Source organism: Salvelinus sp. IW2-2015, linkage group LG32 (genome assembly GCF_002910315.2).
Source record: "Salvelinus sp. IW2-2015 linkage group LG32, ASM291031v2, whole genome shotgun sequence".
Classification (NCBI taxonomy): domain Eukaryota; kingdom Metazoa; phylum Chordata; class Actinopteri; order Salmoniformes; family Salmonidae; genus Salvelinus; species Salvelinus sp. IW2-2015.
This window is the reverse complement of record NC_036871.1, coordinates 34,643,792-34,665,785: the sequence shown is the minus strand read 5'-3', so window position 1 is coordinate 34,665,785 and position 21,994 is coordinate 34,643,792. Positions and strand designations below refer to the sequence as shown.

At 41.9% G+C, this 21,994-nt stretch overlaps 1 protein-coding gene across 1 annotated transcript in view; it reads right to left on the bottom strand.

Moving 5' to 3' along the window:
• LOC111956359 (GRAM domain-containing protein 2B-like) overlaps positions 1 to 21,994 on the bottom strand; it is a 51,033-nt gene that overhangs the window by 4,058 nt on the left and 24,981 nt on the right. Inside the window, exons 7-11 of the mRNA XM_023976817.2 lie at positions 11,154 to 11,225; positions 9,899 to 9,985; positions 9,573 to 9,654; positions 9,134 to 9,230; positions 113 to 223 (exon numbers count right to left, since the gene is read on the bottom strand). Coding sequence (XP_023832585.1) covers positions 113 to 223; positions 9,134 to 9,230; positions 9,573 to 9,654; positions 9,899 to 9,985; positions 11,154 to 11,225 — 449 coding nt within the window. The remainder of the gene's footprint in view (positions 1 to 112; positions 224 to 9,133; positions 9,231 to 9,572; positions 9,655 to 9,898; positions 9,986 to 11,153; positions 11,226 to 21,994) is intronic.

Below are 21,994 nucleotides of genomic sequence, written 5' to 3'. Positions count from 1 at the left end.
TGGTTTTTAAATTGTCAAAGTTTGTAGTTCCTTAATTCACATCAGAGCATAGAGTCATCTGTGGAAAACTACCCCATAGTGTGTGTGTGTGTGTGTGTGTGTGTGTACTCACTCTCTGAGGTGTATGGAGAACTCCGGCAGGGTCCCTAGAGAACTCAGCTGCTCCTCCAGAGCTACGATCCGCAAACCGATGTACCCCGAAGACAGTAGTAGCAACACCGCCCTACACAGACACACACGCRCACAAAAGAGGTGGTGATTTTAATGTGAAAACAGTTTGATGTGTAAGATACAGTACTTCCTGATAGCTTGTAATCAGCTTGTGTTTTACTTTCACCTGCGGCACTCAGTATTACAATGAACTGTTAAACCTCCCTGGGAGATCCATACCTGAGTGCACTCTCGTTGATGGCACAGTGCAGATCAATCATGAGGAACCAGACATAAGTACTGTATGTCAATCAAGGACAGACAGCGGCAGGTAGCCTAGCTGTTAAGAGCGTTGGGACAGTAACCCAAAGGTCACTGGTTTGAATCCTGGGCTTGCAAGGTTTTAAAAATGTGCCGTTCTGCCTTTGAGCAAGGCAGTTAACCCCCAACAACTGCTCCCTGGGAGCCAATGTTTTGGATGTTGATTAAGGCAACCCCCCGCACCTCTCTGATTCAGAGGGGTTGGGTTAAATGCGGGAAGAAACGTTTCGGTTGAATGTGCAACTAACTAGGTATCACCTTTCCCTTCCCTAATCTTTTACAGGAAACCTCCCTGGGCAATCCATATCTGTCAGGCTTCAAGTTAGTTGTTCAAACAGAAGTCTGGGTAAATATGCAGACATAATTGTCACAAATATAGGTTATTTCAATCAAATGTATTTATAAACCTTTTTTTACATCAACAGATGTCACAAAGTGCTATAACTATTTATGACGTGTTAGTTATAAGCCTCGGTGTGTGTACTGATAACACTAATGTCAAGGGAGGAGAAAAGGTTATGAAAACATAATAATACTATAACTAGGGAAGTGTTTCTTTTCCTATTCTTTATAATTTATTGTTGAATAATGTTTCAACTGAAAGGCAATTTCTCCACAGTGCTATGGTTCTGTGTGTGGTGTAAAATCTATGTGAATCTGTAGCATTTATCTGTCAGTGTAATGTGTGCAATTCAATATGACTTGATGAATCCCCTGGGGGGCAATTAGAAGGTATTGGCAAAGCACAAACAAACAATTTCATCTATCCTCCACAGTCCACGGGTAACTAATGAAAGAGCAAGCACAGGAGACCGTAGCAAGGAACATCTATCTACGTAAGAGTGAAGAACCCTTGAGAGGAACCAACACCTGGCTTYATGGGTAAAAGTTCAGTGTATTACAGCCTTGACTATCTGGAGAACACCCTGTGCTCAGAGAACCAACCTATCTCACATCCATCCATCTACTCATCTCTTCAGCAATTCACCCAGCTATAAACAGCCAATCAGGTAGCAGGGTCCATTCCTCAACAGCTCTGAGCCAATCCAGAAAGACAACATACCAGACAGACTGTTGGGAAGTCTGGAAAAAGGCTTGTCTGTGATCCTGAATGATATGTGACTCTTTATTTAGATTTTCTTGGCCCATCCACCATCCCCCCCTCTTCGGAAGACAAAAATAAACTTAGTTTTTACAGCTTTTCTTTTGTTGTTACATGTCCATTTTACATACATGACAGTTTGTTTTTCTACTGCAGAAGTTACATAGGCAAGAGTAAAGTCATTTTGATATTCATTACATCTGGATAGATAGCACATTATCAAATCAAATCAAATCAAATTTATTAGTCACATACACATGGTTAGCAGATGTTAATGCGAGTGTAGCCGAAATGCTTGTGCTTCTAGTTCCGACAATGCAGTAATAACCAACAAGTAATCCAACCTAACAATTCCACAACTACTACCTTATACACACACACAAGTGTAAAGGGATAAAGAATATGTACATAAAGATATATGAATGAGTGGTGGTACAGAACGGCATGGCAAGATGCAGTAGATGGTATAGAGTACGGTATATACATATGAGATGAGTACTGTAGGGTATGTAACATAAAGTGGCATAGTTTAAAGTGGCTAGTGGTACATGTATTACATAAAGATGGCAAATGCAGTAGATGATATAGAGTACAGTATATACATGTGAGATGGGTAATGTAGGGTATGTAAACATTATATTAAGTGGCATTGTTTAAAAGTGGCTAGTGGTACATTTTTTACATAATTTCCATCAATTCCCATTTTTAAAGTGGCTGAGTTGAGTCAGTATGTTGGCAGAGGCCGCTAAAATGTTATGGTGGCTGTTTAACAGTCTGATGGCCTTGAGATAGAAGCTGTTTTTTCAGTCTCTCGGTCCCTGCTTTGATGCACCTGTACTGACCTCGCCTTCTGGATGATAGCGGGGTGAACAGGCAGTGGCTTGGGTGGTTGTTGTCCTTGATGATCTTTATGGCCTCCTGGTGACATCGGGTGGTGGAGGTGTCCTGGAGGCAGGTGTTTGCCCCCGGTGGTGCGTTTTGTGCAGACTCTCACTACCCTCTGGAGAGCCTTACGGTTGTGGGCGGGAGCAGTTGCCGTACCAGGCGGTGATACAGCCCGACAGGATGCTCTCGATTGTGCATCTGTAGAAGTTTTGTGAGTGCTTTTGGTGACAAAGCCGAATTTCTTCAGCCTCCTGAGGTTGAAGAGGCGCTGCTGCGCCTTCTTCACAACGCTGTCTGTGTGGGTGGACCAATTCAGTTTGTCCGTGATGTGTACACCGAGGAACTTAAAACTTTCCACCTTCTCCACTACTGACCCGTCGATGTGGATAGGGGGTGCTCCCTCTGCTGTTTCCTGAAGTCCACAATCATCTCCTTTGTTTTGTTGACGTGAGTGTGTGAGGTTATTTTCCTGACACCACACTCCGAGGGCCCTCACCTCCTCCCTGTAGGCCGTCTCGTCGTTGTTGGTAATCAAGCCTACCACTGTAGTGTCATCCGCAAACTTGATGATTGAGTTGGAGGCGTGCATGGCCACGCAGTCGTGGGTGAACAGGGAGGTACAGGAGAGGGCTCAGAACGCACCCTTGTGGGGCCCCAGTGTTGAGGATCAGCGGGGTGGAGATGTTGTTTTACCTACCCTCCCACCACTGGGGGCGGCCCGTCAGGAAGTCCCAGGACCCAGTTGCACAGGGCGGGGTCGAGACCCAGGGTGGTCTCGAGCTTGATGACGAGTTTGGAGGGTACTATGGTGTTAAATGCTGAGCTGTAATCGATGAACAGCATTCTCACATGGGTATTCCTCTTGTCCAGATGGGTTAGGGCAGTGTGCAGTGTGGTTGCGATTGCGTCGTCTGTGGACCTATTGGGTCGGTTAAGCAAATTGGAGTGGGTCTAGGGTGTCCGGTAGGGTGGAGGTGATATGGTCCTTGACTAGTCTCTCAAAGCCACTTCATGATGACGGAAGTGAGTGCTACGGGCGGTAGTCGTTTAGCTCAGTTACCTTAGCTTTCTTGGGAACAGGAAACAATGGTGGCCCTCTTGAAGGCATGTGGAACAGCAGACTGGGATAAGGATTGATTGAATATGTCCGTAAACACACCAGCCAGCTGGTTGCGCATGCTCTGAGGACGCGGCTGGGAATGCCGTCTGGGCCTGCAGCCTTGCGAGGGTTAACACGTTTAAATGTTTTACTCACCTCGGCTGCAGTGAAAGGAGAGCCCGCAGGTTTTGGTTAGGGGGCCGTGTCAGTGGCACTGTATCTGTCCTCAAAGCGAGGCAAAAAAGTTGTTTAGCCTGTCTGGAGCAAGACATCCTGGTCCGCGACGGGGCTGGTTTTCTTTTTGTAATCCGTGATGACGTTAGACCCTGCCACATACCTCTTGTGTCTGAGCTGTTGAATTGCGACTCGATTTTGTCTCTGTACTGGGACTTAGCCTGTTTTATGCCTTGCGGAGAATAGCTACACTGTTTGTATTCGGTCATGCTTCCGGTCACCTTGCCCTGGTTAAAAGCAGTGGTTCGCGCTTTCAGTTTTCACGCGAATGCTGCCGTCAATCCCACGGTTTCTGGTTTGGGAATGTTTTAATCGTTGCTGTGGGTACGACATCGGTCAATGCACTTCCTAATGAACTCGCTCACCGAATCAGCATATTCGTCAAATTGTTGTTTGGACGCAATGCGGAACATATTTCCAATCCGCGTGATCGAAGCAGTCTTGAAAGCGTGGATTCAGACTTGGTCGGACCAGCGTTGAACAGACCTGAGCGGCGGGCGGAGCTTGTTGTTTTAGTTTCTGTTTGTAGGCTGGAATCAACAAAATGGAGTCGTGGTCAGCTTTTCCGAAAGGGGGCGGGGGAGGGCCTTATTGCGTCGCCGGAAATTAGTATAACAATGACTCTTGGGTTTTTCCAGCCCTGGTAGCACAATCGATATGCTGATAGAGAATTTAGGGAGTTTTGTTTTTAGATTTAGCCTTGTTAAATCCCCAGCTTACGATGAATGCAGCCTCAGGTGTGTGGTTTCCAGTTTACAAAAGAGTCAGATAAAGTTCGTTCAGGGCCATCGATGTGTCTGCTTGGGGGGAATATATTACGGCTGTGATTATGATTGAAAGAGAATTCCCTTGTAAGTAATGCGGTCGACATTTGATTGTGAGGAGTTCTAGATCAGGTGAACAGATGACTTGAGTTCCTGTGTGTTGTTATGATGATCACACCACGTCTCGTTAATCATAAGGCATACCCCCCGCCCCTCTTCTTACCCAGAAAGATGTTTGTTTCTGTCGGCGCGATGCATGAAGAAACCAGGCTGGCTGCACCGACTCCGTTAGCGTTTCTTGAGTTTAGCCATGTTTTCCGTGAAGCAGAGCACGTTGCATCCCTGATGTCTCTCTGAATGCTACCCGTGCTCGGATTTCATAACTATTTGTCAAGAGACTGGACATTGGCGAGTAGTATGCTAGGAGAGATGGAGCGCGATGTGCCCGTGCTCCGAAGCCTGACCACGAGGAACCGCCTCGTTTGCCCCTTTTACGGCGTCGCAACAGGGTCGCCGGCTGGAATCAGATCCATTGTATTGGGTGGAAGGGCAAAACAACTGGATCCGTTCGGGAAAGTCATATTCCTGGGTAGGAACGATGATTGAGTTGACTGTTAATCGTATATTCAGTAGGTTCCTCCCGACTGTATGTAATGAAACCTAAGATTACCTGGGGTACGATGTAAGAAAATAACACATTAAAAAACAAAATACTGCATATTTTCCAAGGAACGCGAAGAGCGAGGCGGCCATCTCTTTTCGGCGCCGGAAGTACATGTACATTATACACTATATATTATAGAACATACGCTTTTAAATCCACCCCTCAGCTACTCTCAATCCATCCCACCTATCTCTCTAACCCACCCCTCAACAGCTACTCTCAACCATCCCACCTATCTCTCAACCCTACCCCTCAGTCCAATCCCACCTATTCTCCTAACCACCCCTCTCAGCTACCTAGTCCATCACCTCCCTAACCCCACCCCTCAGCTACGCTCAGTCCATCCCACCTAATCTCCATACCCCACCCCTCAGCTACTCTCAGTCCATTTTCCCCACCCTATCTCATCTCCAATCCCCACCCCCTCAGCCTACCTCTCTCAGTCGTCATCCCACCTATCTCTCTAACCCCACCCCTCAGCTACGCTCAGTCCATCCCACCTATCTCTCTAACCCCACCTCAGCTACGCTCAGTCCATCCCACCTATCTCCCTAACCCCACCCCTCAGCTACTTTCTGTCCATCCCACCTATCTCTGTAAACTTCCCTCTTATGATGACCATGTGCCATATATTTTTTAAMTGTGCTGAGATTTTGAACCTGTATAATTGCATAGTATCTACAGATTGTAAGTTAAAGATAAATATTTTTACTAAAAGTATTATATTGTTGATTGATTGACTATGGCTTTCCAAATCGCAGTGCTATTTGTAGGGTTACTTTTTGGATAAATGTTGTGATTTTTCAGCCATTCCTGAACTTAAAATACACTGCATGACCAAAAGTATGTGGACACCTGGTCATCGAACATTTCATTCCAAGATCATGGACATTAACTTGGAGTTGGTCCCCCCTTTGCTGCTATAACAGCCTCCACTCTTCTGGGAAGGCTTTCCACTAGAACAGGGGTTCTTAAACGTTTTCAGCCTGGGGCCCAAGCTTGTGAAAACATGTGACTATATGTAAATATGGGTAATGAAATGAAATATAATAATATAAATAGCATGTTTCTTTTTTCCCATTAAAAACACTTACATATCTGTCTAGGTTGGAACTGTTAAGCATGGTTGGAACTAAATAAGCATGTTTAATTTTGTCTTGTTTGCCGTTCCAGATAAAGTGAAAGATTTTTTGCTCAAATCATTTAAAAAATAAATTGTTCGGCATAGGCAGGGCCATACGTAAATAGGTAAACTGGGATACAACTAAAGAATTAATCAGGGTGATTTAAAAAAAAAAATAGACAAGTATTTACCTTTCCATGTAGGCAAGATCTTATCTATTTTTGATAACTTCCTATTAAAATGTGTTGTAGTAAGTTCCTTTATTTCCTTAGGGATATGAATATGTCCACTTCACCATCAGATCATTTTATTGGTAAACTACAGGGTAATGTAAWTTTTTTWTTTTTTTTGCAATCCAATATGTAATATGGTACACTGATTTGGGTTGTAATCCAGGGAGGTTAGAAAAACTATATAGATCTTCTATGAGGCTGTGCAGGGATCCACATTGCGGATTKAAGAGGCGTAGAATGACACCTTGGATTTCTAGCCCCTCTATATTATTGTTGGATCTGATTTTAATTTCCATGGCCATAATAAATAGATGTGCAGACAGTGGACAACCTTGTTTTACTCCTCTTGACAGTTTAATACTTTCTGAGACGTAGCCATTATTTACTATTTTACACCTAGGGTTACTATACATAACTTTAACCCATTGCATAAGAATTAAAATAATCCAGGCATTTATATATAAATTGTAGTTGTACTTTATCAAAAGCCTTTTCAAAATCTGCTATGAATACCAGACCTGGTTTCCTAGATTTTTCATAATGTTCTATTGTTTCAAGTACATGTCCTTTTATTATCTCCAATGTATCGTCCATGTAAAAACTCTGTCTGATCAGGACGAATAATATCCGACTACAGCTTTTTAATTCTATGCTCTATGCATTTTGCTTGGATTTTTGCATCACAGCACTGACATGTAAGGGGCCTACAGTTTTTTAAGTTGATTTGATCTTTATACTTACCACCAGGTTCCTGTTTCAGTGATAGTGAAATCAGACCTTCTTGCTGAGTACCTGATAGTTGACCATTTTTATAGGACTGGTTACAATATGCAAATAATGGATCTTTGAGAGGATTATAAAAGGTTTAATATACCTAAACTGTTATGCCATCCAGCCCTGGAGTTTTCCCTGGCCGAATGGCTTTAATTGCCAAGTCTTTCTGTACAGCTGTTCATTTTACACTAAATATTCCTTACAGTTCACTTCAGAGTGGAAATGAGGGAATCATRGATTCATTCTTTTGGTGAATCATGGATGACTTCATAATTTTTAACAAGTTTCTGTAAATTATTTTTGTTAGCATTTCTATGTTGAAGATAAAAAAATAATTTGGTGCATTTTTCACCATTTCCATCCAATTTGCTTTATTTTTGAATGTTCCCGATAAGTTCCTCCATTTCTTTTTGTTTTTCCTCTAACATATTCTGTAGCTATTGTATATGGTACTTTTTTATTGCTATCTATCTGTACTGTTATTTCCGATATTTCCTTTGTTAATATGAACTCATTTGACTGAAATTGCTTTCGTTTTAAGGATGAATATTGAATTGCATGACCTCTGAAGGCACATTTAAAAGGGTCCCATAGAATAAGGGGATCCGCTGTAACTATGTTACGCAGGAAAAAGTCAGTTATAAAATCCTTTGTTTTGGTTAAAAACAGCTTGTAATTCAGTAGGCTTTGATAACATTCCAATATTTGATTCTCCCGAGTGGCACAGCTGTCTAAGGCACTGCATCTCTTTCTAACTTCCCTGGATTACAACCCAAATCAGTGTACCATATTACATATTGGATTGCAAAAAAAAACTACTTTTACATTACCCTGTAGTTTACCAATAAAATGATCTGATGGTGAAGTGGACATACAACCGGCCGTGATTGGGAGTCCCATAGGGTGGCGCACAATTGGCCCAGCGTCGTCCGGGTTTGGCCGGTGTAGGCCGTCATTGTAAATAAGAATTTGTTCTTAACTGACTTGCCTAGTTAAATAAATAAAWAAATATTTTTATAAAATCCTCGCCCACGTGGAAATTCTGTAATCGGAATGTGGATGCCAATTATTTGATGATCTGACCACATTCTGCCCCCATCACATTCTTCCCCCTACCAGAGTGAAGGAAGCAAGAAAATAATCAAGACGACTAGCTTGATTAAGCCACTTCCATGTATATCTCACTAGGTCTGGATTTTTAAGGCTCTATAGGGGTACTTAAAACGGTATTATAATCTCCCACCATAATAATAGTCATTTGTTGATTGTGAGCGCGATAGATTAGTATATATTTTCATAGAATATGATATGTGACTCTTCCTGCCGTTTTAGATTGAAGACGAAAACTTGTGTAAGATTTTAGAAGCTGACAATAGACTTAAGATGTTTGTAGATTAACACACCCATTCTCACACGTGGAAGTATGTTTGAAGATTAACACACCCCATTCTCACACGTGGCAGTATGTTTGAAGATTAACACACCCCATTCTCACATNCCCATTCTCACACGTGGCAGTATGTTTGAAGATTAACACACCCCATTCTCACATGTGGCAGTATGTTTGAAGATTAACACACCCCATTCTCACACATGGCAGTATGTTTGAAGATTAACACACCCCAGATTAACACACCCCACATGTGGCAGTATGTTTGTGAGAAAATATGAAAGGTGATGCAAGGGCTTCAGCACCTATAGATCTAGTTACAGGCGATGGGGAGGGGAGAGGAGAGAGAGATGGAGATCAGGAACAGATAGATGGAGAGGAGAGGAGTACTCACAGAAACAGACAGATGGATAGGAGGACATTGAGGTTGCGCATATCTCTGATGAGGAGGGTTTTAACCCTTTCAGTGACGATCCAAACCCACGAGTCAGCTGTTAAAGAGGAAAAGAAGACAACAGGCCATTCAAACAATATTTAAATGTGTGGTATGTCTGAGTATATGTGCATGTGCTTGTGAATGAGTGTGTGTGTGCGTGTCTGTATCTGTCTGCTTCAGTGTGTGTTTAACTACGTGAGTCTTCCTCTGTGAATGTGAACTGATTATCCTGAGGTTTGCTGATGCTGCTTCTAGGAGTGGTGCTGTCCTTCCCAGTTTTCGTTATGATTAATATTACATCATATTCATATCTGTTGTATGTCGTCTGTTATGCCTCTCACCCCTCATTTATTTTTCTCGTCTGTCTTAACAGTCTTTTTAAGATGTTCTCTCTTACCGCTGCTGGGCAGGTCAGAGTAGACGGCCTCTATAGGAAGGCTCCGCTCCACACTGTCCTCCCGGCTGGAATTGCTGGAGATCTGTCGGCAGGGAAGGGTTAAAACATGTCCTAAAACAAAAATCTCCTGGTCAGAATAAATGGTGTCTTGATTAATAACACAAAAAAAGTGAATGTGTACTCTGGAATTTTCACAGTGAGTTATGAAGAATTACAAAGTGCAGTTTCTTTGATGGCACTGATTGGAGAAAACAGGGCAGTACAGGAAGCTACATGGTGGGAGGAAAAGGATAGGATGACATCGAGGCCATCAGTGAAATTCTTACTGTGTCTATGTCCCGATCCACGCCATCAACGCTGTTCTCTCCTGAGAAGTGGGGACTTCTGTTGCCACTCTCCACCTGCTCCCCCAGCTGTTGTGGAAACCATAGTCTGTAAACGCAGTTGAGCGGTCGGAAATCCCGCTCATGGCGCACCCACGTAATTTCCATCCCCTCCGCTAAAAAATGCTCCTCGCTCACAGGAAAAAAACTGCCTCCTCGATATTCGCTCTATTCATTAAAATCACAATTTAACCAACACCCATCTCTTTTTGTGACTAACTGAACCTAACACTTGGTTTTGAAGTATTGAAACTAAAACATATGATTCGAATATAAAGTATTTGAATAAACATGAAAAGGGGAATGTAAGAAGCGCTCATAATTAAAAATAGGCTATATGTAGTATTAAACAGCACAGAAACACCCTAATTAGGTCAGAATCCAGACATGTAGCCTAAGGAACGAAAATGAATTGTTGAGGATATATTATTGTTATTAGCCTATTATTTCAATGATTTCAAGGCTATAGCCTACAAAGAAATACATTGTGAAGCATTTGCGATTGCGACATGAACATTAAGCGCTTAGCATTTAAACAACAATTTGTTTATTAAATTATTATAGTCTATAAATTGCGGATATAGGAAAGAATTACAATTAAATAAAAGTGAAACTAAAATGCCTTACTAGGCATTTGAATCCACTTTTAGAAACACGAGTTTGGCCAGAGTGTGGTTTCAGGCTCATGCGATGGTGCTTGGAGAGCAGGCCAACAGTGGATGGGGATGCTCAACACCCTTCGGCCACTCTTGCCAGGTTGGGCAGGGATGCAGAGTTGTTTTTTTATAGGAAGGCCTACAGGTTTTCAGGCAAAAATAATCCTATCAAAACAGAAAGCTCCTTGAAAGAGGTAATATGTCAGGAATATTGGGCCAAAATCAATGATAGCCTATTGTATAGATAATGGACAAAACAAGACACATCCGAGGTTCAAACTATAGAACCCAGTTCCTACATTTGAATACATTTGATTTTATCAAACAAAACTGTGCTACATTTTATCTCTGGGACCCTCAGGATGACAAATCAGAGCAAGAATACTGAATGTAAGTACATTATTTACCTTCAGAGGTGAATGTATCAAACCAGTTGCAGTGACTAAAGTTTTTTTTTTTGTGCACTCTCCTCAAACAATAGCATGGTCTTTTTAAGAGAGAAAGGGAGACAGAGAGAGAGATCAGAGATCATTTGGGTATACCTGTGCTTGTGAACACACAAACTGCAGGATTTCGTAACACACTCTCCGGTTCCGCAAAGACACAAACGAATACTGAAACAGAGGCAAAACAGAATGAGGGACTACACAACACACCACCACATAGACAAACCACCACACAAACACACTACCAGATAGACAAACCACCACACAGACACACCACCACACAGACACAACACACCACCACACAGACACAACACACCACCACACAGACACAACACACCACCACACATACACAAAACACCACCACACATTGTGGGTGGTGGTGTGTTTGTGTTTTTGTGTAGGGTGTGTGTTTGTATGTGTGTGTGGGTGTGTGGTGTCGCTGTGTTGGGTGGTGTGTTGTGTGTTGTGAGGTGGTGTGTCTGTTGGGTGTGTGCGTGTGTGTTTGCTGTGGTGTGTTTGTGTGTCGTGTGTGGTGTGTGTTGTGTTTGGGTGTGGTTGTGTTTGTGTGGTGTGTGTTTGTGTGTTGTGTGGTGTGTTGTTGGTGTGTTGTGTTGTGTGGTGTTGTGTTTGTGTGTGTGTGGTTGTGGTTGTGTTGGTGTGTGTGGTGGTGTTGTGTGTTGTGTCTGTGTGGTGGGTGTGTTGTTGTCGTGGTGTGTGTGTGTGTGTTTGTGGTGGTGTGTGTTGTGCGTCGTGTGTGTGTCTGTGTGTGTTGTGTCTGTGGTGGTGGTGTGGTGTTCTGTGTGTGTGGTGTGTTTGTGTTGTGTGGTCTGGTGTTTGTGTCGTGTTGTGTGTTGTGTGTGTGTGTTGTGTTGTTGTGTGTGGTGTGTCTGGTGTTGGTGGTGGTGTGTTTGCTGTTTGGTGGGTGTGTGTGTTGTGGTGTGTCTGTGTTTGTGTCTGTGTGTGTGTGTGTGTTGTGGTCTGTGTGTGGGTGGGTGTCGTGTGGTGTTGTGGTGGTGGTGTGTTGTGGTTGTGTGGTGGTGTGTTGTGTGTGTGTGTGGGTGTTTGTGTTGTGTGGTGGTGTGTTGGTGTTGTGTGGTGTTGTGTGGTGTGTGTGGTGTGTTGTGTGTGGTGGTGTTGTGTTGTGAGTGGGTTGTCGATTCGTAGGTTGTGTCTGTGTGGTGGTCGTGTTGCTCAGTCCAGTGTGAGTGTACCATGTCGATAGCTTGTGTTCTGTTTTGGTGGTCTTTCATGTGTAGACTGGCTATGCTGTTTGTCTAGTCTTCTGCTGTCGGTCAGTGCTGTGGTAGGCTGTCATTGCAGTGCTGTGTGTCTGTTGTGATGGTGTGTTGTGTCTGTGTCGCGTCGCTCTGCTCGCTCAATGGACACGATCGTTGATGTCTCGTATGTGCGCTTGCCTCGCCTAGTTGCTTGTGATTTGTGTGGTTGAGCGTTTTGTGTGTCATTGCTCGTCCTGATGTTGATGAGAGTCGTGTTGTCCGTCTTGTTCGCTGGTGTTCGTGTTGTGTCGCTGGCCATGAAGGAACGTCGGTGTTGTGAGATGGTTGTGGCCTTTTGTGTCGGGATGGTGAGCTGGTGTGTTGTGTCTGTGCATGGGTTGGTGTGTGCTAGCTCGTGCTTGTGTGTTGTTGTACTGTGGCTGTGTGCCAGTCGTGTTGCTTCTTTCTGGCATGGCATTGATTCTAAGGTGCTGATGTTGATATAGTGCCTATTTCGAGCTTGGAGTGGGAGAATGTGTTTGAGTAGGTAAGGTGTCAGTCTGGTGAGTGGTGATAGTCAATGATAGTATGCGTTGTTGTGCATTGGTGTGTTGTGATTCGTGGGATTAGATGAGAGCAAGTCGAAGATATAATTTAATGTTTGTGCTGTCTTTTGGTATCGGTTATGTATGTTTTGTGCTCGTATCGCCTGTTGTCTGTGTGGATGGTGTGTATATTTGATGTTCTGTGTTGCGTGTATTGTTTGTATGTAGTGTAGGTATGTGTTATTGATGTTATCGCTGTGGTATTGACAGTAGGGGTTAATTGTGATTTTAGATGTTTTAACCTAGCTGTGAGTGGTTAGTGTGTAGTGTCCATCTTGTGCCTCTGGATGGTTGTTGATTGTGTTTCTGGTGTACGGGTGATGATGTTTTGTTGGGTGAGTATGGATAGTTGATCGTAAAATCTAGTTCGTAAGTGTGTTCTTGTGGTGATAGGGGTTGTGTTTCTGTTAACACATAATGGGTCGGTCGAAGTTCATGTAAGGTGCTCCACCTGGATCTTAATCACTCGGTATTGTTATTGAGGGTGGTTCTCGTTCGTTGTCAGTATTTTCCGCTTGCCTTTGTGTTTTGCGGAACCACGTTATAATGTATTGATGCCGGTAAAGGCTACTTAGCAGATGTGGTGATGGGTTCAAGGCAATAGTCACAACAGGTATACCATTGAACAGTTTTTCCGGTTGTCTCCCACTTGATAACTCTGTATCTACAGTCCTGCTGGCTCTACTCGTTAACATCTCGCGACGAAGCACATAAGAACCTATGAGCGTCAATTTTCAGAGTTCGCGGTAGAAGATAGCACACATAATATTAAAAAAGAGGAACCATTAGTCACTTCCAGCTCAACTAACGGAGTGTTTAGATCACAGTTACACGTCTTCTGAATGGAAAAGCATAATAAATTGGAAAAGGTATACACCTCAGCTACAACCTAACAATGTCAAACGAACGGAGGAGCGCAGGGAGGAGATAAGAGGAGAGTTTACATTACTGGTCCTTAACCTCCATAGGTGAATGGGTATCTATAACTGCAGATTTGGCATGATGACCTAAAGTATTTTTAATGTTTCTATTCGTTGCACTTCTCCTCAAACACACTAGGCTATCTGGTCCTATATATATAAGCACGTCATTAGAAAGAGAGTAGACCCAGCGCTAGAGCCAGTGAATTGATTTCATTGAAGTATGCTATTTTGAGGTATATAAACATTAATTATACCTAGTTTGTCACTTGTGAACACTTACAAACATTGCCTAAGAGATTATTAACAGAACATAAAGCTAGGGAAAGGACAATTAATAAACATGCAGAATTAATTTCCCTTATTGGTCCACCAGCCCGGTTTAAAACCGCGACCAACTTAACCTGGGACAGTTTCATGCTGGTTCAGGCCGCTTTCAAGGTGTCAAGCTCCGCGATACAACAAAATAATCTGCGAATGCGACATGAAATTCGAGCTGAAGCGGTGGTCATCTTTTGAGAACATGGTCCCGTTGTAGACCCTTTTTCCTCTGCTTTTTTCAGTTGAGTGTGCACTAGTTAAAAGGAATCGCGTCAGTGATTCGCCGCAGCCATTGTGGATGTACTGCAAAGCCTGGAAAATATCAGAAAACAAGAATGCCAGCCGAAATGCAGTTATGGGTCTTCAAGTACGCTGTTTTTCATCGTCTCAGATCTTCTCCAACCTTGGCATTACCTCTGCGTAGAGGGAAACACACGAAGCATGTGCGAACTCCTTAACAAGATTACGTTATGCAGCTTAACCCGTCAGTTCCTGAGTTAACTATTTATTTTGTAAAAATGCTCTCTTTTAAAATAATAATGTATAGAAATGAAGCATTAAATAAGGCCTTAGTTTGCACATATACATGAACCTAGCCATATATTCTTACTACACTAAGCCAACGACCATCCAGTGTAACAACTGAAATGCAAACTTTAATTTCACAATTTTAGCCTGAACAATTGTAATTCATGTAATTACACATGTAATAACCATAGGTTTAATGCATACAGTAATAGGTATTCTATTCTGAGTATCAAGGACAGATAAGGAGAAGTAGTGCAGAAACAAGGAAAATACATGTAAAATAACGTTATCTGGGAATGCCATTTGGAATTATTCATTAAAATCATAAGAAAAAATGTGTTCTCTTTGATAAATATTTAAAACGTCAATAAGTCAAATAACAAATGTGGGTGGAACTCTTAGAATGTACAAACGAGCTCCACCCAGGTGGTGAACCAAAGTGACGGTAAAAACCATGAGAACTTTTGCCCATTAGATTCACATCCTCATATTCCAATCAATTTAACCAGACAGTGAGAAAAAAAAGTACAAGAATATTTTGTTGATGATTTCAAAATAAACATGTTAAAAAATAATAAATCAACATTTCATGTAGCTTGGACCAAAAAGATTACAAGAATTTATAATAATTACAAACACAGGTCATAATGCAATATATTAATCAGTTTGCACAAACCTTAATACTGTAAGATCACAATGGTAAGATGGAAACACACCCAAAATCATCCAAGCCAGCGCAGATAATCCCTCAATATCTCTGCAGAAAATCAACAAATGTTGGAAGTTGTAATAAGAAACATGCTGTAGACACCCTAATATTGCAGTGACTTTAAAAATGGGAATAAGAACTACTGGGACTTTAAACAGTTATTAGCGCAAATATGTGCATTGAAGTTCCCAAAATTACCTTCTGATATCAAAGTTGGTGAACAAAATAATAATGTGAAGTATAAGCACAACTAAATCAAACATGAAACAGGTCATGAATGAATGGTTAACAGCAGGATTGGATACAGTAGGGCTGTGTTACACAGGCAGAACAGTTATGATCTGTTTATGACCAAATTATTAGGCAAAGAGCTGATCGGTCAAAACACCAAATTAGGGAAAAAAAAGGATAGAATTGGGCTGCCTGTGTCAACACAGCCAAAGTGCCATTCTTACAATAAATATGAAGCCCACTTAAAGCCTCTGTTTAATACAGGCAAAGCCTAATTCTGATCTATTTTATAAGCAATTGGTCTTTTGACCAATCAGATCTAAGCTCCTAGAAAAGATTCTGATGTGACTGGTCAAAAAAGCCAATTAGTGTGAGAGAAAAAAAATGAATTAGGCTGCCTGTGTAAACACAGCCTAGATAATGTAAGTGGCACACAAATTAAAATTCAGGTAATTAAAATACTAACCAAATTAGATGTATTCTCATCGCTGCAGAAAGGTTTCTCTTAGTGGATTTAAAACCGCTGACATAAGACCATTAATAATCCAAATGAAATATAAATCAAGTATATAATCATTCATAAATATGAGGATCTCAGATGCATGAAGAGTGGACAGTGCTTGAGACCATGGACTTTGGAAGAAACATCAACAGAAGACTGCCCAAGGTGCCACAATTCACTGCATCAACCTCTAGATACACCAAGGTTTCAGCAGCAAAGAAATTCATATCAATGAACATCAAGGTAAAGTTCTAAGTAAAAATCACCAATCACATCAAAGCAGCCAAACGTATAGTACAAATAGCAATCACATCCACAGATACATACAAGGTTGATTCTAAGAATCATATACAGTCCTAAGAAAGTATTCACACTCCTTGACTCTTTTCACATTTTTTGTTGACAGCCTTAGAATTTAAAATGTACTTCATTAGATTTGGTCACTTGCCCTCATAAAATACCCATCATTTTCCAAAGATGGATTATGTTTTTAGAATTGTTTATACAACTAATAAAAAATGAAAAGCGAATAGTCTTGCGCATAATATCACACCTTTGTTATGGCAAGGCTAGAATAAGTTCAGGATAAGATGTGCTCAACAAGTCAACATATAAGTCATGATTCTCCACTCTGTGGTGCATAATATGTGTTAAAAATTATTTTTTATGACTACCCTCAACTCTGTAACTGCCACACATACAATACCTATTCAGTTGTAAGGTTCCCTGAATCAGAGTGGAATTTCAAATGCAGATCAAACCACAAAGCCCAGGAAGGTTTTCATGCCTCACAAAGGGCATTCTATTGTAGGCCCGGGTAGATGGTTAAAAAATAAAAATAAAAAGACGTTGAATCCCTTTGAGCATGGTGAGTCTTACACTTTGGACATGGGTAAAGGAAGGAAGGAAGAAGCGCTCAGGGATTAACCAGATTTATATGGCTATTGATAAGGGAAACTGAGTATGGTCATAACAACATATGTAGGTTACCTGGCGCCGCCCTCAATAGTAACCTAAATTAGACAGAGTTGAAAAGCGGCGGAACCATACAGGAATAAAATAATTGCTAGAAACATGGTATCCTGTTTGCAAATAAGGCACTGAACTAACTACTAAATGTGGCGAATAGAAATTAACGTTTTCCGGGGATAATTAGAAGCGCATTGATGTGTTGGGACACATCAAACATCCATTCGCTGAAGTAACTACCTTCATATGATTTCAACATGGCGCATCATGTTATGGATACTGCTTGGCATTTTGCTAGACAAGACTAGGGATTCTATGATCAAAAAAACGCGAAATAGAGTAATAGCATTAGGTTAAAATCTAAATTAGGGAAGAACCTGTTAGCGATCTGTTTCCAAACTTTGACATGGAGACAATTTCATCTTCAAGCAGGACAACTACCTTAAACACCAACGCAAATATAACCCAACGGGATTCCTAACACAAGACAACATTATAATGTTCTGAGAGGCTGCCTAGTTAGTCTTCTTCACTTAAAGCTTGCCCCACGGCATTGTACTCCTGGAACAACTGGAAACGCATAACCACTGAAGCTGAATCAACACGCTTCTAACATCTGAAGTCCGACAGATGGGTTGGGCGGATGTCAGCCAGAGAGTTACTCTCCCCCAATGCCAACTGAAGTTTGGTGAGGAGGAATACATGTCTGGGGCTGTTTGCCATGGTTCCGGTACTCCCTTAGTTCCAGTGAAGGGAAATCTAAACAGCTACGCAACCAATGACGATTCCTACTGACAATTCTATGCCTACAACTTTGTGGCAACAGTGGGTGGGGAAAGTCCTTTCCTTGTTTTACATGACAATGCCCCTCTGCACAAAGCGAGGTCCATAAAGAAATTATTTGTCACGATCGTGTGGACAGGAATTGACTGGCCTCACAGATGCCCTGACCTCACACCCCTTAACCACCTTTGGGATGAAATTGAACACCGACTGCAGAAAGGGGGACCAACTCCATAATTATAACGCCCTGATTTGAATGAGACTCTTCGACGAGCAAGATGTCCACATACTTTGGTCATGTAGCCGTATCATTAAGTTTTTTATTTTACAAAATGTTAGAATTTTTCTTCCACTTTGACAAGAAGTATTTTGTGTAGATCATTGACAAAAATATTACAATTAAATCCATTTTTAAAATCCACTTTGGTAACAACAAAATTTGAACAAAAGTCAAGGATTGTGACTTACTTTCTGAAGGCAACTGAACAGATGAACAGTAGCCAGTGTGAAATCACTAACACCTGGAAAAGCATGAACCAACCAAAAATCTCAATTGGTAAGCCTTTGCAAAAGGCACAGCTGTCATCACACTGCATTTCTCAACTGCAGAACATTTGGATGGTGGACTACACACGAGGGACGAGACACAGGCAGAGACGGAAGTCTCCAGACCATTGGAGTAGAAAATATAAAATAAGAATACAAAACACTAGTTTTCAATACTTGATATCCGTTTCATATGTTTACTGAATAGGCCCAACAAGGAACATCAAAGATTCATATTTATCTTACTATGTGTTCATATGCATATTTTCATGTCAAACATTGATGGCACACGATCATTTTGGGTGTGTTAACAATATCTCAAATGAAAGACATTCCAAGTTAATTTAATAGTCTCAACATTCTACCCCCCGTGTTAAAACAGTAAACAATAGTCCTAAAATTTTGTGAAAAATCCAAAAACACAGAACTGACGTCACCATATCCACACAGTTAAGAGATTAAATCAATTAAAACATGGTTGAAGACATACAAAGGAGGAAGTGTAGCTTGGAACTTGGTGAAGAACCATTGTGATTAAAAACATATTAAAGACCAGATGCTGATGTTTCTGTTCCTTTCTTGTAAGATCGTTTTTAACAGCAACAACAATTTAAACAAAAATGGGAGAACAAACCCGAAGTGGCAGTAGGCCAGTTAGTTCCTTTGTAGAGCACAAAGTTAGGTGGCCAACCACCACATGTTTTTGTACACAGACAGGGTGGGCCAAAAGCAATGTTTTCCACAGCAACTCAGCAGGTGTGTGGGACAGCAACAGACAGGACCTATGTGAGTGAAAGCCGGGTGTTACCCATTCCTGAGCCAAGGAATGGGCTGGGGATCAGGCAGGCAAGCTTGAGTTGTCTCGTGCCTACTCCATCTTCTGGCTGCATTCCTTCTGGACAAACAGCAGGATAGAGAGTATGGCCAGGACACCTAAGCACAAATCAGAGAGTTCCAGGACACTGCCCCCACCTTCGTCGGTTTGTACAGTGTTGTACCACGTGATCGCCGAAAAGGACGGTGGGCCACTCCTGACAGTCCAGAAGATAGGTCAGAGATAAGGGAGGATGTCAAGTATTGTGAAGAACACACAACACAATAGCTAAGGCATTCCTAGTCAATCACCAAATATTTCTGTCGAAAAGCCCAGCGAACTAATAAAGGCTGCGCTACTTTTTTTAATATCCGTGTGAGTGTTGCCCGTAGAATGCAACTGATTCAAAACGCCCCTGCGCACCCGGGAAGAGAGTGTTCAATTTTTAACCATTTTGTCTGAAGAGACAAATCCGTCAACTCGCGCCGCAAATATGAGACAAAAATCGAGTGCCCACCTACACGCTGCCCCATCGATAGCCTAAATCACCGTGGCTGCAGAGTTCCATAACCGGGCTACAGCCAAGTTTAATAGGCTACTAGCCATGTAAGCATTTACTAACTTTTAAAAAAACCATGACCACAGAGACGTCAATGGAATAGCAAAGAGCTCTGTTTTTATGAAGTGAGTTCATGTTTAAGTTTATATTCAGCACTGTCACTGTTTTTATTCAACACTATTACAAAACCTGGGCCACTGCAATGAATGAGTAGCCAGTATCGATAGCTTGGTTTTATTTTCTTAGCGTTCGATTTTAATATCAAGGAATATTTCACAATTCTCTGGTCATAGGAAACAACATGAAATTTGTCATGAGGCAGATGCGGCTGTGACTTCGGTTCGCCCTTAGGTGGAAAGACCGTTCCCATCTCTCTGGTCAGTCTCAGCCGGAGGAAAGGAAGACGAGAGCAGGGACCGTAAGAGCGGGGAAAACATCGTTTTGAACCGGCACTCCCACTCCGGGAAAGACTTCTGGCATCTTTCTAGAGCTCACTTTCGAGCTGAAGAAATCACCGACATCGTGATTTTGACCTCGTTGACACCAGACGCAGGTCCACCAGTCCCAGTAAAATCAAAAGGCGAATTACTTTAAATTCATAGCTCCACAGTGCCATCACAAGTGCAAACCAACTAAATTGTTTGTTATCAAAGCCTCGAGTTTTGAAAAATATAGATTTGGTCTGAGATAAACAAATGATTGGCAGGCCAAGCATATAGCCAATAGCTGTGATAAATGTATTAGGCCTACGCCCAAACCTCATCCTAACAAAACTGTTTGGTGAGATTACTAAAAAAAGAAATCTGAGCAGTAGATCTCAGCATGCTTTTTGACTGCGAAAGTGATCTTGACTTCAAAAAGGTTTGGTGACCACTGTATTAAATGGTATGAGAGATTCCAAAAATAGCTCAGAATAAAGAGACATGCAGCCACTATCAACACTGGTTTTCTACTGAGAAGGAAAATACTGGAGTTTGATAATATCTTAGCCTTACAAAGAAAGTCCAGGAAGAAGAAAAACCAAAGGCAAAAACATTGACTGATGGTGAGTGTGATGTTGGATGACCAGTTGGGGAGAAAGGGAGTGATCCTCAGAAATATGAATGTAATTGATGAGATGATCTCTGTGCTGTCACCTGCAATTGAAAACAGATAGCAGAAAACCTGTCAATTCACAGAAAGGCTTGGACGGCACTAGCCCTACTAAGACTCTCCACTGTTTCTGTGGGTGTTACAATTGTTAAAAAAGTTTTGCTTTACTCTCATAATCAACAACTTCCTACACTGTTCACGTACCAAATACCTGTTTTTTCCCTTCAAAAAGGTCTTAAACCTGCTGGGGAAAACCATTTCTGGACCCTCTCTGTCAGGTTCTCTGTGGACAACTGGTCGCCCCACTAGATAAAGATAGCATGAAGCAGAAGGAAGCCCCCAGGCCAGAGCATGGACAAACAAGTGACAGAGGCAGTACATTTTGTAAAACGAGGTCGGTTTATCAGAGTAAGTACATTTTGTAAATGTCACCACTATTATTATCATAGTTCTCTCCTTTTTCTAGTAAAACTCGACCAGGCAGACGAGGAAAAGAGCCAGGGGAAGGGGTAGAGATAACCAAGACAGGATACTGACTCAGCCTCCAGACAATTTGCGATCCCTGGATCCATCTTCCCAGTAATCCTGTCTGGTTATCTCTACTCCCTTCCCCCTGGCTCTTTTCCCTCGTCTGCCTGGTGAGTAACTAATGGGACAAAAGAGAACTATGACTAATAATAGTGGTGACATTTACAAAAAATGTACTTTACTCTGTAACCGAAGACCGGTTTATCAAAATTACGCCTCTGTCACTGTTTTCCAGTGCTCTGGCTGGGGCCTTCCTTCTGCCCTTCATGTATCTACTAGTGGGCGACCAGTGGTCTACAGATACCTGGACAGAGAAGAGTCCCAGAAATGGTCCCAGCAAAGGTAAGAACCTTTTGAAGGAAAAAACAGGTTATTGGTTAACGTGACACAGTGTAGGCAAAGTTGGTTGATATGAGAGTACAAGCAAACTTTTTAACCAATTTTTAGTAAAAACACCCCAGGAACAGTGGAGTCTTAGTAAGGGGCTAGTAGCCTCCAGCCTTTCGTGAATGACAGGTTCGCTATCTGTTTCAATTGCAGGTGACAAGCACAGAGATCATGCTCATAATTACATATATTCTGAGGATCACTCCCTTTCTTCCCCCAACTGGTT